Below are 21,576 nucleotides of genomic sequence, written 5' to 3'. Positions count from 1 at the left end.
CAGAGGAGGATTGAGAGAGGAATGACAGAGACAGATTGGCCCAAAGAGTGGTTGGAGGCATCAGAGTCTTATTCTTATGCACACCAGGAGTTTAGATGAAAAGCTTTACGTACTCAAAGTGAATACGGGCCAGAGAATTGGTTGCCTGTAGCTGGAATACCAATGTCTTTTCAGTCTGAGGGTGACAATACCCATCAATGATCTAGAGCAAAACCATTCCTTTCTTTGTTAGATTGACTGTTCTGTAACACTAGTAGTGCATCACCTATCTTGTCGGACAGGCAATAAATTTGCAGATTGCCTGCGAAGCTCTACATTTTTCGTCTCTATGAATATATTATTATTTTACTATAAATTATTACCAGTTCTATATAATATTAACATCTGCTCACACTTTTCTGTATCATAGGTTTAAACCAAGACATTTGGTTTTCCTTGTACCTCTGCACATTTATTTTGCAACTTAATTTCATCTCTTCAGTCTTTGTTAGTCTCTAATCCCTCATGTTCAAATTCATTTACTGAAGACACATAACATATAAGCTTTTCTTCCTTATTCACGTTATTTCTTCAGAAAGATTCTTGGACTTAAAGAATAAAAATTCATCTTAGATAACTGCTTTGACAGTGCTGTAGTCACACTTATTAGTAGAAGATTCAGCCCATAGAGCCTCATCATCTGTTGGTAAGGTGCTCTATACAATACTATGCTAGTTATAAGTCATTGTGTTGCTTGCCTTACTGTGCAAGGAAGTGTGTATTGAATCAGCTATGCCTACTATGTCCTGCCCCATCACCTTCTGCTTCAAGCCACTTCTGAGATTAACCCAGCTGTGGCAGTAATAACTGAATCAACTTTGTTCAAGACTTTCAAAATGGGTGTCTGAAATTATGGACTTAATATGTTTAAATGGGAAAACTTTTAGGATACAGCTGCAAAAAAATTAGCTCACTTATTTAATTGTCTGAATAAGAACATAGACTGGGTTCTTCAGAGGAGTCTAAAATACCAGCTCAGCATCTATCTCTTTTGGGCTCTTCTGAGAAGAAAAACTTAAGATCTTACCTTTTAACATCCATCTCTAACAATTTTTTCACATCAAAACAGCTTATCCTCGGCTTCCTGATTCAGATTTTTACAAACAAAGGAGCTATTCCTGCAGTTTCCCTATGTACAGGAAATCCTTTTATCTATATTCCCCCTATTGGAATGGTCAGGGGTTCATAACAGTAAAAGACACAACATCAGCCATTGTAAGGAGAGTTTTCATGCAGCTGTAGAGCAGTTACCAATGTGTACACTGAGCTTGTCCAGCTTGTCTAACCTGTCACGTTCCTCCAGATATATAACTTTTAAGATTAGTAATTAAATATTCTTCATGAAAGTGATGCAGACTTAAAAAACCAAAAGGGCAAGATGATGGCCTGGTTTTTGTTTTGGTCTAAACAAGACATAGATCCTCTCTCTGATCCCTGTCTTAGTGAGGCTACACATTCTGGCAGAGGAAAGTAAGAAATAATGTTGCCAAACCATACAGAAGGAACAAAATCATCTCACATCTGACACCATAAATACATAGTTCAGCTACTGATGTAGCCTCATCTTATACAAATCTTTCATCTGAGGAAGCAATCATCTGCAGACTAGTAACCCAGGCTGCACAGGCTGCATAACCTTCTTCATCATCTTGGGAGACTTCAATGGGGATCCAGGTTTGCTGGTTTCTCTGAGGTATCTTTTCTCCTCACACCCTCCAATGAGCGGCAAGGACTATGGGGGACAGGTTTTGCACCTGATGTCTTAAAACATCAACAATTTGAAAACAGTTTTTGATCTCTGAGGAGATTATTCATTGCTTGTCTTCAAAAGGCATAACAGTATGATTCAATACAAATCAATTTCTATTTACATGAGTTCACCATGGTCCTTTAGCAAAAGTGAATATTGGATATCAAAGCACAATGATATGCAGGTTGTTTTGCATAGTAATGGATTTTACATAAAAGCTCCCTGAAGTAGGGATGCGCCATCTCAGAGCATTTCAGTACACGAATGATTCAATGGAGTGCCTTGCAATTACATCTTCACTGATTATACCAACTTTTATCTAACTTGCATAAAGTACAAAATAGAATATAATGAATACATATTGTGTACGATTCTCCTAAAAGACATAATCACATTCTGTACTAATGGTTTATCTTAGACTTGTAAAAAAGCACTGAGGTTATTTTTTGGAGTAAACTATAACAGCTGAGGGATTGGTCCTTGTCTGTCAATTTAGTAAATGATTGTAAATAAAAACTATTTTTTTTAAAAGAGCTGGTTTGGGTGGGTTGTTTTTGTTTTTTTTTTAAGTTGTTAACCACAAAATATTTTTCTGTAGTGTACTGCCCTAGGAAGATATTAATTAGAGATATTTCTGAATGCCAGCAGGAAACTTCTGGGTTCAGAGAAATACACCCACAACAGATCAGCAAATAGGGCAGGCACAGGAACAAGGGGGATCCAGATCTAAATATCTGTTTTGCCTATGTCAGGTTCATGAACTTCAGCTGCTAATTCCTAGCAGTGTTTTAGATAGATAGTCTTGATGGAGATCTATGTGTCCTGTTGGATGTTTTTGGCTTCATGTAGCTGATTTGAGTTAGGCAAGGGACACAAATCTGAGTGCCCAGACACCCAGGCATCTATGGATTTTGATCCAGAATTTCTTTCACATATTTCACACAAAATACATTAAAAATTTTCGTCAGAGAATGGAGGGGGGGAAAAAAAGGAACATTGAGGTTTTTCATGAGATAAGGCTTCCATTTCACCACTGGCTTTCATCAAAATCAGCTTGCTAGTACACAGCTCCAGTACAGAGATATACCATGAGATTTATAAGGAAATAACCAAGAAAATACCATAGACAGTGGTAAGAACTGAGATTGTTTTCTGTATATACTGCGGTGAAAATACAACCTTATAAATCCCTTATAACTGCTCAGTATGGCTTTAAAGTGCTGCCAGGTGAGATCATTCAGCTAACAAAATGATCACTGCAATGACAGAAATAAAGATCCTGATTAAATTAAAAAACTGTGTTAGAATTTGTCATTCCCAAGGTTTGCCTCAAAACAGAACATGTCAAGCCAGAGAAAAGCTGAACTAGAAGTGCAGCCAGTTTTACGCCACAGCTTCACACAATAGCTTGCATTGGAAGGGATCTCTTGACTCTTCAAGTCCAACCCCTCTTCAAAGCAGGGCCAAACTCAAACTTTGGTCCAGGTCCATGCGGCATTGGCCCAATGAGTTTTGAACGTCTGAAAAGATGGAGCTACTACAGTCTCTCTGGGCAAACTGCTATACTGCTTAGTTGTATCTTTTTTCCTTACATCAAACAGGAATTTCCCTTGCTGCAACTTGTGACTATTGCCTATTGCCCATTGCCCAGGCAATAATTCAAGATATAGACCATCTGATAATTCTTAATGTGGATAGCACAAGTATGCCCAAGGTCAACAACCTATAACTTAATTCTGTTCAGTCAATTTTTTAATGATATTCTGTTTCCAGAACATCTAGTAAGAATCTGTTATTGTCTTTTTTTTTCCTACTACACCAGAGAAAACAATACTTGAAATGATGTTACATATTCTGTGAAGAATATTAATTTATGCTTCCAATAGTTCTACCTAGAGAGTTAATTTACCTTGCTTCAGGCCTCTATTATGTAGCAAAATTTCTGGAAGGCTTCCATTCTCTCTGGTCTGTCTGCATGACTGATAACTAGGTTCTAATTTAATTCATGTGACACAAATTGCTTTCACTTACCTGCTTCAGCTTTTTGCTGCTTTTCAATCTTTTCCAGTCTCCCTAGCAAGGAGTCAATTTTTGTTTTGATTTGGGTTAATTCCTTCTTGATTGTTTGCAACTCATCTGATTTCACTGTGGAAAGAGAGCAAGGATGCAAAATATGAAATAAACTATATTTGCAGCCCCACATGAACAAAATGTTCTTTTTTCTTTCCTCTGTAGTACAAGTATATTATCTCATTTCTGTCAGTATTTTTAGAGAATTAACTTTGAAAATGAACATTGTTAGTTAAAAATGCTGAGTCCTAGGAAATCACAGGATACTAAACCCTGGTAGCAAGGGGTCACATGAGATGTATTGCTCTGTAATAAGCATTTCAGGCAAAACATCTCAAGGGCATTCTTAGTAAATCTGAGTAACTTCTACTGAAAAACAGGCTGTAGTGAAAGAATGACTCAAATATGGCCCTTCACAGTCTTGCAATGCTATTTTGCTGGACTAATTTGTAACAATAACAACAATAATAAAAAGATCCCTCACAATAGCAATAGGTATTTTTCAACAAGAGTGAATGGTAACATAAATGCTGGGGTAGCCAGGAATGCAATATTATATTCCGGTATTACTGCTTCAAAAGCTTTCAGTTCTGGTCATTTCTTGTACTTTTTCCAGCTATAGATAACATATGAAAATATTTCTTTTTATGATCATACCCACGGTCACGGAGGCAGTACTCATAAATTAAGAGCTGAAGTGTCCAAATCTTTGTCGCATTGCATTACTCTTCATTTACGTGTGTTATTGCACTCCTGTTGTCTAACATAAGAAGGAGAAATAACTTTGGAGGTGTTTTGGCTTCAGGAGAAACAGCACTGCAGCACTCATGAATGATCTTATTATTATGGCATTATCAGGACATGTTTTTATACTCAGAAGATAGTCGAAACAGATCCACTTGCCTCATCAGTGCTAGGGTATAATGTTGAAAAGGTGAAGAGGAAAAAATGGGAACCCTGTGCTAGCATGGGAGAATAAAGACATTTATATAGATCAAGAGTAGATAACACAGCTGTCACTCTTAGAATTCTTGTAGGAAGAAATGGACTATCACCTTAAACTGTGAGGGACTGGCAATGGAAAAGCACTGAGCAGTATTAGTCTTCCATCCTTATCAGCTGAAGCAGGATGTGCAGACTTTGGGATGATTGACTGTGGAGCAATGGGAGGGCCCTTAGTGAGCCTTGGAAAAGGGTTGTTCTGCCACAGAGAAGGATAAGTTCCCATTTTGTCCAAAGGGTCTCGTGGCATGATGTCTTATGGGTATTTTTTATTTAGTCAAAATCAGATGATGAAGTGTGCAGGCAAGTTACTGCCTGCTTCAGTGGTAGTAAATGAGTATGTGTTTGCTTATAAATCAGCCTTATTGCAAACTTGGAGCACATTCACTGAGGTTGGAACCAAGACTTTTTATCTTTGGGTCATGTGCATTATAGTTATAACAGGTCGGCTAAAGGCAGTAGGTTTCTGTATGTGGTAATGAACTTGTTTAATCACATGCTTATATTGACAAATTGCATATCTCACACTATCATAGGCTGAAACCTCTGATCTCATATTGAATGAATGATAGGCCTTAGATAAAAAAGCTTAAAAGTAACCTTTGGGCTAGACCCTTATATACTATACAGTATTTGATAGAATTAGTCAGTATATTTATAGACCAAGGCCTTAAAATGTTCATAGAGAAATAAAGGGTCATTGTCTAGTCCTCCAGATCTGTAACAAAATCTTAACACTCTGACAACTGTATATTTAGAAGGTTGCCGCTTCCCTGGGGACAGTGATTGGTCTGGGCTGGAGTAGCAAGGTGGTGCAGATTCCAGGGCAAAATGGTGTGAATCTGTCCGACGGGAAATGTTAAGTGTCTGCAGCAACCTGCTATGAAGCCAGCTGTCAACAGACCCTGTGCAGCCATGCTGTTGGATTAGAGGTGCTCCCTTGACTGGTAAACAGCAGGCTTGCCAAGGCTAAAAAGTCAAAATTCAGAAGCGACACCACAAGGACCTAATGATATTTCTTCTTGGTCTAGAAAGCAAAGCAGAAAACATTTGCACTTCTGAGTTTGGTGAGGAAGCAGGCACATAGGTAGGGTTACTGTTCAACTCTCTTCAAACTGTTCAAACTGCTTCACAGGGGCTTCCCTGTGGTGCCTCACTGAGAAATCTGTTTGGGAAGAAGACTGCATCGGAGGGACCACAGACACAACAGTGGGTATTCAAAAGTAAGCAAAAAGATGCTGTAAATGACTGAGGAGCTTTATTGCTCTCTTGCAAGGTTCCACTATGCGAAAACTATTTGCTTAAACTTTGGTCACTGAATCTGCAATTTATCATTCACATTTAATATGGTCATTGAATAAGAGATTCAGTCTTACAGTCAATCACTTCAAGTTAACACTAAAAAGGACTGGAAGAAAAAAGGGGAAAGATTTTCAACAAATCTGCAAAAGAAGTTCCACATTTCCACCATTATTCAAACATTGCGATGTTGTAGTTATCTGAGTTGCTTATCGTCTTAATTTGCAGGGAATTGTACAAATCTTCAAAATCAATCTCCTAGAGTAATTCCACTCTCAGTTATATTGTCCTGGGTATTTCTGTAGTAAGCAGTGATTACTAAAGACAAATTATGAAGGGTCCTGATGGACAACAAGCTGAACACGAGCCAGCAATAGACCCTTGTGAAAAAGAAAGCCAACAATACCCTGGGCTGCATTAGGAGAAGTGTTGTGAGGGAGATGATCCTTCCCCTCTATTCAGCACTGGTGAGGCCATATCTGCAGTACTGTGTCCAGTTCTGGGAGAATGAAGAAGACAAAGCTGGACTCTTCTCAGTAGTGCCCACTAAGAAGTCAAAGACCACTGGCACAAATTAAAACACATGAAATTTTTTTTCTGTGAGGATGGTCAAACACTTGCACAGGCAACCTAGAAAGGTTGTGGAGGCCTTGGAGATATTCAAAAGCTGTCTGGACATAGTCCTGGGAAACCTGCTATAGGTGACCCTGCTTGAGCAGGGCAGTTGGACCAGATGAGCTCCAGAGGTCCTTTCTAACCTCAGCCATTCTGTGATTATGTGATTCTGTGGTATAGAGCTTAGGAAGAAATTTAGGCTTTTTAAGCACAGTGTTACGGTAGAGACAAAATGTAAAGACTGTAAATACTGTACTTCGGGTGTCCTGCGTTGAGACTATAAATTCTCCTTTAAAACTCCATAAATTTTTCTTTTTAAATGGATCTCAGACAAGAAATAAAGCAGTTGATAAACATGAAACCAGAGCTGCATGTGTCCAAAATACCTGTTCATCTGCTTTTGAGTAATAGAACAGGAAAACAAAGTAGCTTACTGTTACTGTAGCTTATTGTTTGGGTTTTTTTTCCTATTAGCAGATAAGCAAAGGCCACCAGGTGATAGAAATGCATGTATTGAAAGGGAAAGAAATCACTAATGAAATTCCTCAAACACTGGCACAAAAACGGCTAAATACGTTCAACAACCTTGATGCAAAAAATTAAATAAACAAATGAAATTTGTTGCTGACATGAAATTGAAAGGTATCATCTATTCAGAGTGAACTGGAATGGAAGTTGTCAGGTCATTTTAAGGAGTGCTACAGTAAAAAAAAGATTAAACGCAATTGCACTAAAAAAAGTCCTACATGTGATTGACTAAGAGCAGAAATCCTGCTCTTAACATGGAAGCTCATCAGTGGAAAAAGACAGTGATACAATTATCCTTGTTTGTAGCTGTAATCTCAGGTTGACAATAGGCCATCACTATAAGGCTGCCATGAGAAAGAAAAGGCGGCACTAGGATGTTTCAAATGATGTATTGCTAAAGATGGTGAAGTACAATGCCATTGTACAAGGACCTGGTGAGAGCTCATCTGGAATAACATATACAGGTTGAACCACTGAATTACAGCAGGTACGCAGGGAGAAAGGCCATGAAGATGACTACAAGAATGGAAAGCCTGTGGAGTGACAGAAGAGTTTTGTTTCTTTGCCCAAGAAGAAAGAACGGAAAAGGAAATAACACTTCTAGGCTGAAACAACTTTGGCACAACAAATATGAACAAATGAGAAACAAATTTAAGATGGAAAATAGAAAAAACAGACACAGGTAAAAACCAAACTCTAACTAGCTTTAAGATGGAGCTTAAAGGATTAGGTGATGCAGCTACTTGCATGTCATTTAACACCACTTTATGGCGTCAAATCTGGCTGGCGGCCGGTCACAAGCGGTGTTCCCCAGGGATCGGTTCTGGGGCCGGTCTTATTCAATATCTTTATCGATGACCTGGATGAGGGGATTGAATGTTCCCTCGGTAAGTTTGCAGGTGACACCAAGTTGGGTGGGAGTGTTGATCTGCTGGAGGGTAGGAGGGCTCTGCAGAAGGGATCTGGACAGGTTCGATCGATGGGCCGAGGTCAACTGTATGAGGTTTAATAAGGCCAAGTGCAGGGTCCTGCACTTTGGCCACAGCAACCTCAGGCAACACTACAGGCTTGGAGAGGAGTGGCTGGAGAGCTGCCTGGCGGAAAGGACCTGGGGGTGCTGGTTGATGGCTGGCTGAATATGAGCCGGCAGTGCCCAGGTGGCCAAGGCGGCCAACAGCGTCCTGGCCTGTATCAGGAATAGTGTGGCCAGCAGGAGTAGGGAAGTGATCGTGCCCCTGTACTCAGCACTGGTGAGGCCGCACCTTGAATCCTGTGTTCAGTTTTGGGCCCATCACTACAAGAAGGACGTTGAGGTGCTGGAGTGTGTCCAGAGAAGGGCAACGAAGCTGGTGAGGGGTCTGGAGCACAAGTCTTACAAGGAACGGCTGAGGGAACTGTGGTTGTTTAGCCTGGAGAAGAGGAGGCTGAGGGGAGACCTTATCACTCTCTACAACTACCTGAAAGGGGGTTGTATTGAGGTGGGTGTTGGTCTCTTTTCCCAACTAATTAGTTGTAGGATGAGAGGAAATGGCCTCAAGTTGCACCAGGGGAGGTTTAGATTGGATATTAGGAAAAATTTCTTCACTGAGAGGGTGGTCAGGCATTGGAACAGGCTGCCCCGGTCGGTGGTGGAGTCACCATCACTGGAAGTGTTCAAAAAACGTGTGGATGTGGCGCTTCAGGATATGGCTTAGTGGACATGGTGGCGTTGGGTTAATGGTTGGATTTGATCTTGAAGGTCCTTTCCAACCTAGTGATTCTGTGATTCTGTAACAGTGAGGAATTAGGTTCAGTGACCCTTTCCAGCCCACTGCCAGGAATACGAGGGCCTTCCAGAATGCATCTTTCATTGAAGCACCTAGCACCTAAGAAGACAAACTGCATCCAGCTCAAGATAAATGATTTAAAATTGAGGTTAATCACATTTTTAGAAATGAAAGTTCTACTGTTGAATTACAGCTGTATTTGTGAAACATTTTTTACCATAACCACAAGTTGATTCATCCACAAAACATGATTCATATTTCTTTGGAAAGCAATCTCATGTATTTTTATCTAAGCCCTTCGTGTTTACTATAAAATATTTTATCATATAATATCACTTTAGATTTCACTGAAAAATGGGTTAGCTGATGAAGATAAAGATAAACTATACGAGTCAAGATGAATTAATTTAAAGGCATAATTCAGTACATGTTGTAACATCTTAAGTGTCTACTCCTTAATCTCAAGCACACAGGGTATAAAAAATTTGATTAGTGTTTTCCTCCTGTTTTCAGATGTGTGAAATGAAAGTGCATACTCTGAGAGCTTCAGTTTTTATATTGTCAGAAAAAGTGAGTTTTTCTCAGTTCTAAATAGCAATCTGCATCTGCTGCTTCATACCATTAACATGAGGAACTACTGTGTGTACTTTCCACACCAACGTGTTTCATTTTGTGAGTGACTTCCGATAATGTGGAAAGGTTGGTTTATTTTTTTCTACTCTTTGGAGTTAAAAAGAAAACAAAATATTGACAATGATCCATGAAAAATCATAGTTTCAGGAAATAAATCAAATCTTTCTAATTTATTTTGTGTTTTTGAAGAAAACTTAGAACACATATTGCCACTTCTTGGTAGAACAAGAATTTACTGCACGGGAGTGCAGACGTTATTTTTGCAGATGTACTCATCAGTGAGCAAGGCATTTTTTGTGTTGTTTTTAAAACATCTTTGCCGTGTGCCACATCAAACTTCTGTCCTTAGGTTGCTGGTTTTCAGAAGTGAGTCCCTTTAATCCTGGTAATTTCACTGAGGGGTCCCCTGTGTTCTGGTGTTTAATACTGCATGTATGGGTTCATTTTCTGGATCCAGTCTGAGTGTGGAGAACAGCTATAAGAAGAGTTATGCCTATGAAGTTTCTACTTAAATCTGAAATGTCTATCAGGGGATGTGATCTCATGAGTGTTTTGCTATTTGGGGGTGAAAGCTTTCAAGCAGAGGCAATACCATTTTGACATAGTTCTGAATTTGCGATTAAACTGTTGTATAGTCTTGAATTTCATTAAAATGCAAAAAATCTTCCTTCCCACAAACTATATTTCTCTTTATTGAAGAAAACCTTTATTTAACTAGTATAAATCAAAATTAGAATCAACAGTGAATTAGTTCAAGGGGTTCAGATTAGCAGTGTAGAGTAAGGGGCAACAAAATATTAAATTGCTTCATCCCACAATTTAATATAACCAACTTTTCCAATAAAATGGCAAAAGAAGCCACAAAACACACATTCTCTACTTTCCAACTTGAAGCCCCTAAGGGAATGGCTTGGTTATTTCTCTGATAAACATCTTACAATAAGCTGATTACATTCCTGTCCAAGTTGAAAAAATCACGTTTCTACCTTTATGCTGGGTTGGTTGGACTTGACAAAAAGGGAAGTAATTCTATGGGGAAACAAAGGATGAAAGTCTGTATACTGTGTGTCTGACTCCTTCTGAAGGTGTGCTGCATGCAGAAAGAATATTTTCTGCAATTTATTCCAGCATGATGAATAGTCTCTGCAGTTGTGTTCCAATTTTCATTGTAAAGAACTGAGGGTGGAAACCCAGCAGGGGTCAAAACATTGGCCCACGTTTTTAGTGATGCGTCTTGCAGCTCTCCCTTCAGTGTTCAAGAGCTGCATCCAAAGATGATCTTGTCACCTGGGGCTGTAAGACTGACATTTTTAGAATTCATATCACACCTGAATACATTGAAAGGATACTTTCACAGAGGTTTAACACTGCCTGTTAGGATCTCTACATTCCTGATTGCACTTCCATTGAATAATTCTCAGGTTCTGCAACATTTGCCATGTTAAGCAGTCAGTATTTTGGAGTTATAGCAAGTGGCTATGGGTTCTTGCACTAGGGTTGAATCCTGTAATCTACATTGTGCATTACTTAAGTACTGACATGGTACTATGAAACATTTTCTGAACTGCAGAATAAATAATAAAGCAAATTTGGTGATTATTCTGAGGAACAGGTATCTATACGTTAATGTAATATGCTCTGTCCCATTCACTACAATGAAAAAATCCAAATTTCTGGGTGAGTTATTTCCTTGACAGCTATTGGGATATACTAAGGTCCTCAGCTCTCTAGAAGAATTTTGGAGTTATTCTTGTTCCGGACAACAAGAAATACATATAAAAAAACTTATCTGAAAATAATTAATCTTCTCAAGGCAAAGTGAGTCCAAGAAGCCCATTCTTATTAGACCACACTTTAGGACAATTAGTGAATTGAATGCACTGATCCTAGTAACTTTTCATATGAATAAGACAACAGCAAACTATGAACAAAGGAGACCTAGTGAATGAATCTGTAAGTGTATATACTTACTAAAGCTTTGATTCACTGTGTGAAAACCCAAAGACTCAAGGGCTGGAGAAAGCTAACAAAATAACTTAAATTCTAAGCCTAGTAAAGTAAAGATCTCAAGCTGTACGCTTTCTTTTAAATTAATATAAGGAATCATAATTCATTACTTAAAGTATTGAGGAAAGAAAAAAGCTATGGACAAGTGGATTAGTTCAAAATGTGCATGAAAATGATCTAGACTCATGTTCATCCTCCAGAGAACAAAGGAAGTATTGCTACTCCCAGACATACTCTTAGGGTGTGAGTGAGCATCATAATATGACACCTAAATTTAGATGTCTTCCCATGCGCTAGATATCAAAGCTCCCATTATTGGTTATGGACATCTAGCCAATTATTTCACTGGAGACTTGTGTGTGATTCCACTGTACAGACAACAGAGCCTCTCTTTCTCAGAACGTCATCCTTTCCAAGGAGTGATGTGAGGTCCCTGTTCCTCAGTGTACATTATCTTTAGCGCTGTTTATCATATTTCCATTCTTTCAATCACATGCATGTTTATTACATGTTTTCTTTCAAAGTCTCTGAAACCATTAGTTTAAACAATAGGATCAAAAATGGATCCTAGTGGCTTGCTAGATGTCCATCTTCTTTGTTAGATGCTAGTGTGTGAGATCTAGATATGTTATTCAAGCAGAGTACATAACTGGCTCATGTTTCATTAAATTTTCATTTAGTTTAATGAAAATTAACCCCTTTTCCAGTAAGATGTACTGTTGTTGTATTCACTTATTTTATGGTTGTGTGTAAGACATCATGATGGTTTGTTGGCCAGTCTGGTACTGCAAGTGTCTTATTGCAGTCCCTCCATTCTTGCTAATATCTGATCCCTACCTGATCTTTCTCTTCCTCTTCCAGTGACGCTTCCAAGGACAGTATCACTCCACATAAGGGGCAGGGGAAGACAGGTGGGTGCTGAAAGATGCATGAAGAGGAAGATGAAGTTCTCAGGACATATTATGGGGTGGGGAGCTTGGTGAGTGTGGAGGAGGAAATGCCTATTGTTCATCAGCTCTTCTAAGGCCAACTCACTAAAGAAGGGTTGAATAACCCCAAGCTGCCAGTCCTGTTCTGGACTCCCTTTAGAATGGTCAAAGGCACTTTGCCTCTTTCTACCCTCAAAGGAATCAGGCAAAAAAAGTACACACAACCCAACCTCCCCCACCTCCCCCAACCCACCCTCCACCATCTCATATACAACCCACAAGTCTCGACAGAAATCAGTGTTCTTCTGTCTATAACAAGACTATCAGCTTTGCTTTATTGTTAGCTGTTCACAAGACCTCATGGTGCATAAGCAGTCAGGATGATAGGAGATTTTAAACAGGCGTCTTCTGAGGCCAAGGGAGTGATCTGTAGGTCAAGTGTTGTGGAAGGGATTTCTTTCAACAGTTACATCAGTGTGCTCTTTCAGGAAAGGCATGTCAGCTTTGGCAATCAAATCAGTTTTTGAAGCTAAAGACTGAGGGTAGGAAATGACTACAACAGAGCTACATAATGGAAGCTGTCTTCTTGCAGAAATGACTAGGATCATTGTTTCAATAATATCCAACTGATATAAGCAACTCACATTTGGATCCTGAGGAAGAAGCCCCACTTGAGGTGGATCGTGATGCTCCTTTCATGGAGAAAACCCCTTTGCCTCTACGAGTTGTTGTCACAGCCACACGAGGACGCTTCAGTGGAATCACTGCACGGGGTGGTGGGGGGACACGGCCATGGTAATCAAACAACCTAGAAAAGATTAAGTCAGCTGGACTCCATAAAACCTTCTGTGATTTCATGTCATGGAATCCCTGTCAATTAAATTTTCATGTTATCTCTGAGAAAATTGCCCTTTGAAACTGTAATCATTTTATATCACAGTCAAATTAGATTTCAAGGACCTATGCACATTAAGTGTCATATTCAGATTTCAGTCACAGGCCAGTGCATAGCTCAGATTTTTTGCATAATTTAAATGAGGGATACATTATGGCACTCTATTATTTGAAGTATGGAAAATCCATAACCTGCTTTCCACAGGTCCACACCATTTCATTGCACACAACTAACATCAGTACATTTTGCTGTGGTGACATTTCAGCTCCTTTATTACATGCATGGCTTAAAATCTAGTTTTCTATCTGCTATCCTTATAGATAGAAAAAGAAAATAACTTTTCTGAAACCAACCATCACCATAAAAAATATCCTGCAGTTTGTAAAATAGCAAAAGAGTCTTTATAGTAAGGGACCTGTATGTCCTTCTGAATGCATAGAAAAGAGGTTCCAGCATACATTCTCTTTATTGGAGAACGGATTCATGTAGAATCACTAAAATATCCAAGCATGCTTAATAAAAAAAAGTCTTGTTCAAACCAAAACCACTGTCGTATGTAGATATTCAGAGAATTACCACTCAATAAAAAACACTCAGCCAAAATGAAATAATTTTCCCAAACAGAATACCCCAATCCTAAAAACACAGTTGTCAACAGCAGTTAGCTAGCCTGCATAGAAGAAAATAGAGGCAGTAGAAAAGATAATCAAAGCTACAGATCTATTTAGAACATGAAAGCCATGGGCTCTGAATATGACAGGTCAGGAGAAGAAAGTTCAGAAAATTAAGATTTCCAGTTTAGAGACTGAAGTAGAGAGACAAGCAGAATTCTCACAAAATATTCTTGAGTTTCTTTCAAATGATACTTGCAACTAGCAATTATGGAAATTTATAACTGCATGTTTAATTTTCACAATTCTGACTACTGTCACCCAGCTGGGCAGATAGATACATATTTGAAAACAGACACACAAGAAATAGTAATTCACTCACCACAGTGTCTAACAGCACACTGAACAGGAAGCAGAAAGTCTTCTAGCCCATTTTCTGGCAAGTAAACACCTAATGCTTACATTCTAGGATCCTTAATGTTACCTGTACCATAATCCCACAGACAATATAACCAGCTCCCTCCTTTTCCAAAGCTACCTTAGAAAATGTGTCACAGAGATCCTGTCACCGCTACTGAACTTGAACTCCATGGCCTTGGATAAGCAGTTTCTAGCCATTGTGAGCAGAACTAAACAATTGTGTATGAAGATGAACACTAAAACATTTTTGGGACTTTTAACAGAAATATTATTGTTTGTTGTCACTCATCATATTGGATGATCTGCTGGTTAGTCACAGTTTCCCGTTGACATTACTGGAACAAAATCTTTCAGAAGAACTCTCAGCTATCATGCAAAATATCATTATGCAATTATTCCTCCAAAGGTGATTTTTTTCTAGCTTCCAATAGTTCATGTTTAGATAATGTAGTGAAATGCAAAACTATGCTTCCTTTTTTGAAATATATAAAAGAGCTGTTACCTAATATTACTATTCTTACTTTTATTTTTTAAATTATGCAAAGCTTTTGGGCTTGGTATTTTGTTGCACCAAGTTCTACATATTTCAATGACATGCTTTCTTTAAAAAAATGCTTCCTTTTATCCGTTTTGAAGTACCCTGCCTGTTTTCCTTGTGCTTGTAATATGAAAAATGATAAAAAGAAATGCTCAGTTCTAAAGCAATTCTTTGTCCCAATAATCACTAATGTACATATAACTATCTTTTCTTTCACTCACCCTTCTAAATTGTGCAGTCTTGATCTTGTCAACCTATCTTCATACAGATCTTATTTTACAGCACTAACCATTACTGTCGCCCTTTTCTGACCCCACCAATGCTTTAGTCAAGACAAGAAAGGTGTATTCTCCCTTCAGGAAAGTTGGAAAATTAATGAATATTAGAAAACAAGACCTACGGTTTGAGATAAAGCACAGAAATTCAGAAAGTTTGGGAGTTCAGAAATACAAAGAATCGTGACTATATTTCTTAATTTATATTTCCTATAAACATGTTGATAGTACATTGAACTTTCCATGGGATTTTCCTTTCCATGCCTACCATATAGAGCTTTTAATCTTCCACTTCCATTAACTTGAATCTAACAGAGACCCTTAAGCCTCCTAAGCTTTTATGTCAACAGATCAGCATGTCCAGCCTTGTGAGGCCAACATCATATTTGGGTTTTCGACCATAAAACTTCTGCTGTCTCAATCATGAAGGATTTCTAAATCAGAAAATTATAATATTGACTAGATTATGGACACATTTCACTGTCATCAGTTTTCCATAAGACAATCACCAGGATAGACATGAGGTTCCACAGAAACAACCTTTAATACCCCATAAGTATTTCTTTTGTTTGTGGAAATCTAACCATTATAAGATGTTCAATTGTGCTACCCATAATATACAGAAATAGGGAAAAACCTAAAAACACATAACTTTAATATTCAGGTGGCATAAATCAGAAACAGTACCCTGTTTAAAAACATACAAATCCATTGATGAAACTCAGCGCAGTAAAACTTGGGGAAAGTAAACACAAGCCTATGGAAGTTAACTTTTTACTCGATATGAGCTGCTCCTCCTGTCAAGGCTGGACCGCGCAGGATTAAACTGCATTGATGGCTTTTACTCCATATGTTTATAGCTCACTGTTTTTAGCTCTGTAGACAGAGTTAAAGTGATGAGTGAGCATGGTCATTTACATGCACAAACAAAACTAGTGGCTCCAGCTGCTGAGTCAACCCCAGGAAAGAAACAAAACTAAAAAACATTGTTTTAAATTTTTCCAACAGTATTGCCAAGGAGAAAGGTACATAACACACGGTAACTTAACTTTGGGGTGTAAACTGCTCCCCTGCTATTGTCCATTGCTTTACATGAAGGCCAACCGTATCCTGGGCTGCATCCAAAGCAGCGTGGCCAGCAGGCTGAGGGACGTGATTCTGCTCCTCTACTCTGCTCTGCTAAGACCCCACCTGGAGTCCTGTGTCCAACTCTGGAGCCTTCAGCACAGGAAAGACATGGACCTGTTGGAGAGGGTCCAGAGGAGGGACACCAAAATGATCAGAGGGATGGAGCACCTCTCCTGTGAGGAAAGGCTGAGAGCGTTGGGGCTGTTCAGCCTGGAGAAGAGAAGGCTCCAGGGAGACCTTATTGCAGCCTTCCAGTGCTTAAAGGGGGCTGATAAGGAAGATGGAGACAGACTTTTTAGCAGGGCCTATTGTGATAGGACAAGGGGTAATGGTTTTAAACTAAAAGAGGGTAGATTCACACTAGATATAAGGAAGACATTTTTTGCAATGAGGGTGGTGAAACACTGGCCCAGGTTGCCCAGAGAGGTGGCAGCTGCCCCACCCCTGGCAACATTCAAGGTCAGGTTGGACGGGGCTCTGAGCAACCTGATGTAGTTGAAGATGTCCCTGCTTATTGCAGGGGGGTTGGACTAGATGACCTTTAAAGGTGCCTTCCAGCCCAAACTATTCTGTGATTCTATGATTCTATAAAAGAAATCTTAGATTAGAAGAGGTTGGTGGAGCAAGGTTTTGTTCCCTTCTGATCCACTTGGCCTATGCTAAACCAGGCTGCTGTAATGCAGGGACACAACACTGCTGCATCATGGATGGGTTGTCTGTGGTCATCCATTTTAACCCAGTGTTGTGGTGATTCTGCTATATCTGAATATATACATTCACACAGTGCTGAGCTAGGCTGTGCATATGTACTCAAGGCACAAGTAGCCAATTGCTCAGGTATCCACACTTCTGTTGTGTGGTCTTGCTTCCCTCGAGGTCCTTCTAGACTTCTAAATGTTCTTGGAAAACATATTTTTCAGGAGAAATTCTAAATCTCTTCATACACATGGATGAAAAGACAAAGGCACGAGTGTCATACTGGAGAATTTTACAGCTGCTATATGTACCAGTTACAGTAAGCCTGGAAGAACTCTGTAGGAAGAAACACTGAGCAAATAAACTGTTCAGCACAGAAAATGCCCCAAAAGCTCTTGGAGAAGGAGAAGTCCAAAATAGCATTGTTTAGCATGTTTAATGAGCATACGTTTGGCGGTGGTAATCTTCTCTGTTTGTGATATATTCAAATAGTCTTCTTCTGATACACAAAAGAAAAAATGAAATTAATAATATGTAAAATCAAAATAGACCTGTCTAACCAAATTATGTGGTTACATTATAAACAAACTGTAGAAATGGTGTAAGATATACAAAAATATAAGCACACATACCGATTGTAGAAATCATCTCTGTAGTAATCATAATCAAAGACGTAACCACTGTGGAAAAACATAGAAAAACAAGAATGAACTGATTTGTAGAAAAATACACATTGATTAAAACATTTGTGGTAATATTGGCTTACTCTCATAATCCAAGCCCTTTTTCAAAGTCCTTCCACTTCTTTTCCTCAATCATACACTGTACATAGTATTTGTCAATGCCCTTGTCAGCTGTCACTGTGGTATATTTGGAAATGTGAAGTCTGAGGCAAGGAGAACAGTGTAAACAGTTGACAGTATATACAGAAAGAATTTAACACAGCATGACAGTTCTGTGTAACTAGAGGATCATTATAGTGTAATTCTCTGAGTGATCAAATGAAATGAGCGCTCTATTACTGAAGCCCTCTTCTTTGCTGGGCTAACAGCATAATCAGTGGACTAGGAGGACTGTTAAATACATGAAAGATTGGTAAATAAGCGAGTAGGTGAGACAGATAAGACAATGAATTTGATTTATGAGAAACATGAAAAGAATTGGACTGTTGGTCCTTGAGTTTGCCAAATCTTCTTTCATCTTAAGAGAAAGCAAAAAAGGTTGGAAGATGAATGATGGAAACAATAATGTTACAGAGACGCCCTTCCTCTCAAGTTCAGAAGGGAATATACATACCAATCTAGGAAAAGAAAGACACCATCAAGGGAAACAAATATAGGTAGGGAATTGCAAAGGTCCAGGGTAAAACTATTTTTGAGCCATCAATTGCAAAGTCAATCCTAGATTGATCTTCCTAGTTTTGCATTGCATTAGGAACTTTCTACCTTTATGGTGAAGAAATAGCAATGAAGTCTATTTATCTCACATATCCAATAAAAATAGAACCAGAGCTTATAAATGATCTGCACGGAAAAGCCACAAGGGATTTGTACTCTGCCTGATGAAAGACTAGTAGAAACCTAGTTTTCTACACAAACCCTAAGTTTTTCACTTGCCTGAGAAGGAAAATTATGAATAGTAAAGGATGAGAGGTATGAAGAAAGTATCACAAAAAAGGAGAAGATTTAAATAAGAAAGCAGGAAGGTAAAAAGGAGAGAGTCAGAAAGGACCAAGCACGGAAGAAAACATAGAAAATAAAGGGAGATGAATGATGGTAGCTACATATTAATGAAGTTTGTCTTCACAGGGAATGGACTTTGGATAATTTCTGCTCTTGAACATTGAACAAAATGTCTTAATTTTTTTTTAGTACATAATTTGAAGAATGGGTCAAGAATTCTGGAGTTTTTGTGTTTGTTTTCTCTCATCACATAATGCCCCTTTCCCCTTTTCTTCCCTTTGCCAAGTCTCAGAGACTGACCGCTTAAAAGGGGGGAAAAATAAAGTTGGCAGACTTAAATTACCTCAGTCATCATTTAATCCCAGTGTTTTGATTTTAAGGGTTTGCAATTTCCCTTGTCTGCAACTGGCAAAAACATCAATGAAAGAAGCAGGAGGCTGGGGAAAAATTTCCACCCCTGCCACATCTGTCTTGGATGCAAGTGCCCAAACCTCTAGCGATAGTACCGTCTACCCACATAATAGTGGACCAGCAGTGAAAGTCATGAGACTCATCAGATGAGAAGGGCAACCATAGTTCTGTTGGTAACTTATTTGAGAAAAGAAAGCCCTATATGCATTTTATATGAAACACTCATTAAATACAACAGCCCTGGAAGACTAGAACCCAGCAGCATGTAGGCTGTGTGTGGCAGAAGCAGCAAAATAACATTAAGTAATAATGAGTTAGACCTTGTACAGGGATCATGTTTCTGTATCTTAACACAAAAGTAGCAAAAATTTTCCTAAACTATGCGACAGCTTCTATTTTGTCGTTCATTCCATAGCCAGTCTACATGGAACTAAGAGGTAGTAGGTAGCAAAGCTATTATATTACTTACAGCTATTCACATTTTGCTAGTGGTTTTATTTAGACAAATGATTAATAGCTGCAATAAGCCCATACTTAATATTCAATTTGCGTTTTTAAGTAGAAGATAATAGAAAATTTGAAGAGAAAGGATTGAATTTAAAAGGCCTATCACATGAAACCTTTCACCTGCAGTGACATTAATTTAGTTTGCATAAAGACCAGATAAATTCAGTTTTTCAAGGTTGAAGAACATGAGCTGATGAAGACTAATTCACTTTGCATGGTGTGAAGGGCTGAAGGGCAGCTATATTTTTCTGTGGCATATCAACTCTGGCCCACAGGACACCATAAGGACTGCTGGTCCTTCACTTGGCTTTCAGAGAGTTGAACTTACTTTTCCTGTGCAATTACCATGACAGAGACTGCTCAAAGGCATCGCTGGGAATGGTGGCACTGATGGGGCACAGGAGGGAGAGAGGTCTCAGGCAGAGATCTGAGTGTGCTAATGAAAAATGTCAGTAAGCCTGAGAGAGGGTTGAGTGGTTGCGAAAGGCTCATGGGTTCCTTAGATGAGGGTAGTCACAGGCAGTGGAGGTTTTGGGTAGGGAAAATGCAGGAAAGGGTTTCTGATGTGGCAACAGATTGTTTCTCTCCTTCTCTACCTTCTGCTCTCACTCTGTCACTGTATCACTGAGGAGATCCTGTCACACAGCATTCTTCATACAGAACATTTTCATATTGTTGAAAAATGTGGCTTATAATTTTTTTTTAATTTAAATTTAGTGTAACATCTTGGATAACACTTCTCTTTTGAGAAAAGCAGTTTTGCACATCAGTCAGCCCCTAAGAATTTCATTTTTTTGCTCTGTTCAGGTAGCTTCTGTCTTGAAACTGAACTCAGTTCTTTATGTTCCTTCACCTTTGCAAATGACGGTTTCAACCCACATGGTCTAATGCTTACCTGTGGGACCAGAGCAGGAAAAAGTAGAAGCACATTTTGAAGTCTGGTTATCACATGGCAGTGTAATCTATGAATACATGTAAATTTTTATGGGTTGCTTATGTTATCTTTTAAAAATATTTCATTGCTTCAGAAGCGTCTGATACTGTTACCATGTCTTTAATTTTCACCTGAACCAGTGGTTTTCATATAGTGTTTTACCACTGAAGCTATATAAACAGCTCTACTACAGATGCTGCCTCTGATCTTAAGGTGCTTTGCATTTTTGCGTGGTTTAGTTCAGTAGCACCCATTGATACCGAGATAAGAGGTAACTACAGGTATTATGTATGTTGTATGACATTCAGTCTCTGAAACGGGCATACGCATGGTTTTAGCTGTAGCAAACACTACTTTGTCCTTCTCGTCCATCTGTCTGCCGAAAGATTACTGACCCTGTGTCTGGGATATGAGATGCAAACATATTGTGGCATCTAATAGTGCAACATGCTAGCACAACTGACAAACTAAAAGGAGTTGATTTGCTTGCCTTTCTAGTCTGAGTTTATTGTAAATAAAATCATCTCAATTCAAGGGCATCCCTGTTAATTAAGTCCCATGTCCCATGATACGGGTGCTGAGGACTCTAGCAGGAGGTGGGGAGGGAATCTGTGCTTTTCCCAAAGGCCATTTGGGATCACCCTGCACTGGCAAAAGGCATTTCTGTGTGGAAGTATCATTCATATGGAGTGTGAAAGAGTCAGTTCTGCACATACAGGGGTTCCTTACCTGGGACCACTGGCAAAGATGTGGCAGCAGCTACCTGACCCTCAAGGTAGGAATAGCACCCAGAGGTACTAGGTGGACTGCTATGACCACTCAACAGAGCAAGGGGCTCAAT

General features: G+C 39.0%; 1 protein-coding gene across 1 annotated transcript in view; it reads right to left on the bottom strand.

Moving 5' to 3' along the window:
• The window catches only part of LOC104618099 (RNA-binding Raly-like protein), a 38,082-nt gene extending 20,187 nt beyond the window's left edge, over window positions 1–17,895 (bottom strand). Inside the window, exons 1-4 of the mRNA XM_010283612.1 lie at window positions 17,834–17,895; window positions 13,283–13,446; window positions 12,547–12,627; window positions 3,821–3,934 (exon numbers count right to left, since the gene is read on the bottom strand). Coding sequence (XP_010281914.1) covers window positions 3,821–3,934; window positions 12,547–12,627; window positions 13,283–13,446; window positions 17,834–17,895 — 421 coding nt within the window. The remainder of the gene's footprint in view (window positions 1–3,820; window positions 3,935–12,546; window positions 12,628–13,282; window positions 13,447–17,833) is intronic.
• Window positions 17,896–21,576: the final 3,681 nt, after the last annotated feature.

Source organism: Phaethon lepturus, unplaced genomic scaffold (genome assembly GCF_000687285.1).
Source record: "Phaethon lepturus isolate BGI_N335 unplaced genomic scaffold, ASM68728v1 scaffold4883, whole genome shotgun sequence".
In the NCBI taxonomy this organism is placed as follows: domain Eukaryota; kingdom Metazoa; phylum Chordata; class Aves; order Phaethontiformes; family Phaethontidae; genus Phaethon; species Phaethon lepturus.
This window is presented reverse-complemented; position numbering and strand designations above follow the sequence as displayed.